This window comes from Serinus canaria, chromosome 3 (assembly GCF_022539315.1).
Source record: "Serinus canaria isolate serCan28SL12 chromosome 3, serCan2020, whole genome shotgun sequence".
NCBI lineage: Eukaryota > Metazoa > Chordata > Aves > Passeriformes > Fringillidae > Serinus > Serinus canaria.
Genome location: NC_066316.1, coordinates 14,525,988 through 14,531,987, shown reverse-complemented (window position 1 = coordinate 14,531,987; position 6,000 = coordinate 14,525,988). Strand labels below are relative to the sequence as shown.

Below are 6,000 nucleotides of genomic sequence, written 5' to 3'. Positions count from 1 at the left end.
AAAGAAAACCCATCTCACATCCAGCATCTCCCTTCACAGTGATTCTCACCACACATTATTTGTTGCTTTCACTACTCAGGTTAAGGTACCAGCCACGGCCACCACAGGCTGAATGAGATGTCTCCCGTTTTTCTTGGCTTTTCTGATGAAGTAGAATGAGGGGTCTCCCACAAGGAACTGCCTCCATATATTCTGCCCTAGCTTGATGGTTCATGTCCAAGTGCTCTGGGGCCAGATGAGGTTTGCCCTGCCTACTTCAAAATCCAGGGAAAAACCAGTCAGATGAACCTGAAGGATGTGGGGAGAATGTGTTCAACCAGGCTGAGTAAATGTCTTCTCAAAAAAAAAAAAAAAAAAAAAAAAAAAAAAAAAAAAAAAAAAAAAAATTAAAAAAAAATCAGCTGATGTACAAACAGTGTTCTTCAGCTGCAGGTCTTAGGGCATGTCCCAATCTTCCTGGACCCTCTGAAACCTCTGCACACACCTCAGTCACAGAGCAATAATGCATGAGAGAACAGTTCCTACTGAAAAGAAAAAAGTCATTTGTGGTGGCCCATAAATCACCAGAGTGTGTCATTTCATATGGCCAAGGCCTGTGAGCAAGCAGAGCGCTGCACAGCGAGGTGACAAATTCATTTTCCATGTCAGAAGCAGCAGAGCTTCCAGTCAATCTCTGAGCAAATTCAGATTTACAGATCCAGCAGATTTGTCTTGTTTTATTGTCTACTAATTCAATCCACAGCAGATGTGAGAGAAGAGCAGATGCCAGTACCCTGACCTGCAGCAGAGGGAAGGAAGTTTGGGACAGAGTGCCTGCTCAGCAAGTTCACTGGTGCCAGGGAGCTGGGAGCAGTGGCTGATACCCCAGAAGGCTCTGAGCCCTTCAGGGACCTGGACAGCCTGGAGAGATGGGCAGGGAAGAACCTCCTGGAATTCAACAGGGGCAAGTGCAGGGTCCTGCACCTGGGGAGGAGCAACCCCAGGCACCAGCACGGGCTGGGGTGACCTGCTGGGCAGCAGCTCTGCACAGAAGGACCTGGGGGTGCTGCTGGACAAGGAGCTGTGCATGGGCCAGCCCTGCCCTGGGGGACAAGAAGGCCAAGGGCACCCTGGGCTGCATTAGGAACTGCATTGCCAGCAGGGCAGGGAGGTGATCCTGCCCCTCTGCTCAGCCCTGGGGAGGCCAGTCTGGAGTGCTGGGTCCAGTTCTGGGATCCTCAGGACAAGAGAGACGTGGAGCTCCTGGAGAGGCTCCAGCAGAGGGGGGACAGAGATGATGAAGGGACAGGAGCACCTCAGCTCTGAGGAGAGGCTGGAGGAGCTGGGGCTGCTCAGCCTGGAGAAGAGACACTGAGAGGGAACCTCATCAATGTCTGTCAGTGCCTGCAGGGAGGGGCCAGGACATGGAGCAGGCTCTGTCCAGAGGCAATGGGACAAGAGGCAGTGGGACAGTGGGGCAGGAACTGAGGCTCAGGAAGTTCCACCTGAACATGAGGAAGAACTTCCCTGTGCAGTGCCTGAGCACTGGGACAGATTGCCCAGAGGCTGTGGAGTCTCTGTCCCTGGGGATAGCCAAGAACCACCTGGACACATCCTGTGCCATGTGCTCTGGGATGGCCCTGCTTGAGCAGGGAGGTTGGAGCAGATGACCCACAGTGGTCCCTTCCAGCCTGACCCATCCTGGGATTCTGGGATGTCAGCCCCTCTCAATTCAACCGGGAGAGCAGGAAAGGAGGGATGGGCTGTTCTTAAAGCCAGCCTAGAGTTCACGAGGCAAAACATTTTCTTTAGACATACTGAAAAATAAAAAAAGAACACTATTTGTGATTAAAATGGTGGATTTTTTAACAAGGAAAACCCCTGCTAACTACTGCCCACAATGGGCTTGATCCCTTGCTCTGTCCTACAGTTTCCCACACAGACCACACGCACACCTTAGGTGCTTCCAGTAAAAGCCTGACATTTCTCCCAGGCACAGCCATGAGGGGCAGGTGCTGTCACTTCACACCAGCTAAGAGAGGTGCAGCATGCCATCTCCACCTCCTGCATGCACCCAGAACCCAGGTGGACCTGCTGCTGCTGTGGGTTTGGCTGCAGAAAGCCCTGCCCAGGCACATCCCTCCAGGCTTTCCTCTGTGCCCTGTGCATGAGCATTGGCAGGACATTCTGTCTGCATGAAAGCTGCAGGGAAAGGTGAAAGAACGAGAGGATCATCCATGGGTGATCCTCATGCTTGGGTTACAGAGCAGACTATAACTGTATTAAAGGAGCTAGCTTCCAACAGGGGAGCACAGTGTGAGACTCACCTTGCTCCTGGAAAAGCTGGGAAGAAAGCAGAAGCATCCATTTGCTTATCAGTTGCTCGGCTTTGGGATCCAAACCTTACCTGACTGGTAGAGAGGAGTTAGCAACCTGAAGAGCCCCCAGGTCCCCTTTGTGGATCCCAGAAGGGAAAGGGGAGATGGTGACTGACCAAATCCAAGGCCAAGGTAATGACAGTATTATTTTAGGCCCTGCTGCTTGTCTTTGATCTCAGTGAGGAAACAAGCACACTCTGTGCAAACACATTAATGGTTTCCTTCTCTTTACAATGGAAAATTACACCCACTCACCTGCCTCCTAGGGAGATGTTTGCATTTAATTCTCTGCTATTTACAAAATACTTTGAAAACCATGCCTAGAAAATGGTTGGTAAGAGGTGATTGCTCCACGTATGTCAAAGGAAGCAACGATCAGGGTGTCTTCAGGAGATCCCTTTTTCTCTGTTTCACTCCCCAAACGTGGATGACACCCGTGCTGAAGTGAGCTGCTGTTGGGGTAGTGTGTGCAGGGAGGCACCAGCTGTGTCTCGCCTGTCTCTGCAGGCAGGAGAGCCCCAGCAGCAGCAGCTAATTGGGATGAGCCTGTCACAGAAGAACAGCACAGCCACCCCTTGCCAGAGGGACACAGAGGATGTCTGTTCCTTTATCACCTTAGAGCAAACACCTGGTTCCCACAACACTGGCATTTACAGTGCCCCAATCTGTGCTGAATCAATGTTTTGGCAAATCCCCCTCCACACTGCAAAGATAAAGGAACCGCCCCTTTCTTTTTTGCTTTGGGTTTTTTTTTTTTTTGTTTGTTTGTTTGGCTTTGTGGGTTTTTTATTTTGTTGTTGGTTTTTGGGGGGGGGGCGTGGGTTTTTTAGTTTGTTTTTTTTTCATTTTTTCTTTTTTTTGTTGCTATTTTGTTTTGGTTTTGGGATTTTGGGGGGGGTTGTTTGTTTGGGTTTATGTTGGGCTGATTTTTGTTGGGGTTTTTTTGAGGGGGGTTGGATTGGGGGAGGAGTATGGAAGCGAGTTATCCTAGGGAAGCAGCCCAGGACCCCTTTTGACTCCCTCGCCAGTATCCTCACCTGCAGATAAACACAGCAGGGCCATTCCCAGCCCTTTCTAAGCTGGCCGTGCAGAGCAAACGCTGAGCTGGGTACATCCCTGTGCAATCCCGCTCCCTTCAGCGCACACCTGCAGGACACATCCTGCCCAGAGCTGCCCGACAGACGCCGGGACAACAGCCCCGAGCGGGGACGGGACCCGGCCTGCCCAGCCAGGGAGCAGCTCCTGGCAGCGCCTTCCCGGCCTTTCGGAGGCGGACAGCTCCCTCCAGTGGGGCACCTGCCATGCACGCCTCTTCCCGGGGAAAGGGGGAATTCCCCTTTAAAAAAGGCAAAGTTACCAGGCTCCAGCTGCGGGACAAGCTGGGAAGGCAGCTGTACTTTACATGGACAAGGTGGTGGTGGGGTTTTGCAGCCAGCATCCAAAAATGCTGTCCCCATCACTCAGTGAGTGGGGGCCCACCTGCCATAACCAGAGCAGGTTTCTCACCAAAATTTGAAGTTCTGGAGATGTTTCTCAGCCAGGCTGGAAGAAATACCCCACAGATCCTCACCCTGCAGAGCTCTGCCTCGGCGGCAGGAGAAAGCAGGCCGCACTGAGCAGGATGCAGAATAATTTTTAATTTCACAATAAGCACCAAAGCGTCTTATTTCCTTTTTTCTTTAAAAGAAAAATCAAGTTTTTAATTTTCCTGTGCAGATCTCGAGTAGGGGTAAATCAGCAAGCATACAGCAGGGTGGAGCAAACATTTTGTTCCTCAAGCTGAGCAAGCATTAAAAAAATTAAGTTACAACATGAGGAACACTGTTGTGGGATATTCACGGTCCATAAAACACAGCAGAAGGGTTGGCACAGCCAGGGGTTGCGGCAGAAACCTGGGGAAATGCAGGAGCACCTGGACGGCTCTCCGAGGCCCGGCCCCCCTCAGAGCGGGGGAGGCCGCTCTGGCAACTGCGGTCCCGCCTGGCCAGGGTGGGCCCGGACGCTCCAGAGCCACTCGGGGGGCCTGGCCCGCAGCTTCAGCTGGAAGGGCTCGAGCTGCAGGAGCTCCCCCAGGCCCTGCAGCTCCATGGCTGGCTCCTCCATGGCTGGCTCCTCCGCGGCCCTCACCGCCGCCTCCTCAGGCCTTGGGCTCCTCCCGGGGACCTGGCCCCACAGGGCCGTGACGCAGAGACCACCAAAGGCCACCAGCAGCACCAGGCCGGCCACCAGGGCTGCCCCCGCCAGCATGTCAGCGTGGCGGAGGAAGGTGCTGATCCCTGCAAGAGAAAAGCCACGGGCTCATCCCAGCGCCCGCTGCCCCAGGGACCCCTCTGTGCTCACCAAGTGCCCACATCTCCTTCAGGAAGCTCAGCATGACTCCTGCCACCCTCCAGGAACCCTCACGCCTGCCTCCAGGCTAGAGCACGTCTCCCAGACCTTCATCCCAGGGAAATACTTAGACCTAGAGCCCAGAGCAGCGCAAGGATGGTGATGCCCCAGAAGAAAGCAGACAGAGCAAAGCCATTGCCAAAGCCATGTGCAGATACACAGAGACGCTGCTGGCTGCTGTTCCCATCCAGGCCTGGAGGGACCCTCCCCATGGCCTAACAGATAAAGATGGATTCATAAAATTACCTGTGTCAGAATATAACAATAACCAGCTGATCTGTACAGGCTTAGACTGCTCAAGTTGTTAATTAACTTGGAGTTGGTAGGATGGGTGAGAAATTGTATTTGGCTATGAGTTCACATTAAGGTTTAAACCACTGCAGCAATATTGAAGTAGTTTTGGTAAAGCAGCCGCAGTGTTTGGAGCACATATGACAGAATATCGCTGTTTTCCAGCCTGTGAGGCTCTATTACTCTCCAATTGGATTGGATTAGCCACCGCTGATTACAGTCAAGCACCACATGCCATCTGCTCAGCCTTGTGTCAAAGCTGGGGTAAACACCAGTAACATCACTGTCCTTCTCCCCAAGAACTACAGAGGGTGACAGGAGATCAAAGGGCACCCCCAGGAGTCACCAGGGTTGCTGATCACATCAGTTACAGCAGAGGTAGCTCATAAATCACCCCTGACCACACTTGCTTCTAACTTAAGGGCTCACATGTGCCAGGTTGCAGCCCAATGCAGAGAAAGCAGCGGACTGGGGGAAGGGAGCCTAAGGCTCATGGAGAGGTGCTATTCCCAGCCGGGAACTGCCTTGCAAAGGCATTCCACACCCGGCAGGGACACCTAAAGCCACCACTCACAGCGCACATCAGCAGAGGTGAGGGACCCCCGGCTAGGAGAGAGCCCCTTGCCCTGGGTGTGCTCACTCCCTCCAGCGACTCTCCCCCACTCCGGCCAGGAAAGCAGCAGCCCGCGAGAGGGAGCAGGGCCGCAGTTCCATCCTCTACCTGCTCGGGGAGCGCGGATGCAGAGCGTGCCGGACTTGATGGGAGAATGGTCCTCGTAGTCCTTCTTGCAGCGGCACAGGTAGGTGCCCACGCCATTGAAGCACTCTGCCTCCTCCCCACAGAGGTCAAGCCCAGCCTGGCACTCGTTCACATCTGCCATGGGGAATAGATGCCCTAAGTGAAGTCAGGCTTGGCATTAAAGGATTTATCCCAGGAAAAAAAAAAAAAAAAAAAAAAAGTGAA

The 6,000-nt window shown here is 53.1% G+C and overlaps 1 protein-coding gene across 6 annotated transcripts in view; it reads right to left on the bottom strand.

Annotated features, from left to right (window-relative positions):
• Positions 1–3,974: 3,974 nt before the first annotated feature.
• Positions 3,975–6,000, bottom strand: part of LOC103821345 (uncharacterized) — a 45,101-nt gene continuing 43,075 nt past the window's right edge. For 3 of the 6 annotated variants that reach the window (XM_030235697.2, XM_030235699.2, XM_030235702.2), the window contains 2 exons: positions 5,758–5,931; positions 3,975–4,633 (listed from right to left, as the gene is read on the bottom strand). In XM_030235697.2, coding sequence (XP_030091557.2) covers positions 4,299–4,633; positions 5,758–5,931 — 509 coding nt within the window. In that variant the 3' untranslated portion in view covers positions 3,975–4,298. Of the gene's footprint in view, positions 4,634–5,757; positions 5,932–6,000 lie in introns of those variants that run through there. The other 3 variants (XM_018921069.3, XM_030235700.2, XM_030235701.2) reach the window with 3 other exon arrangements.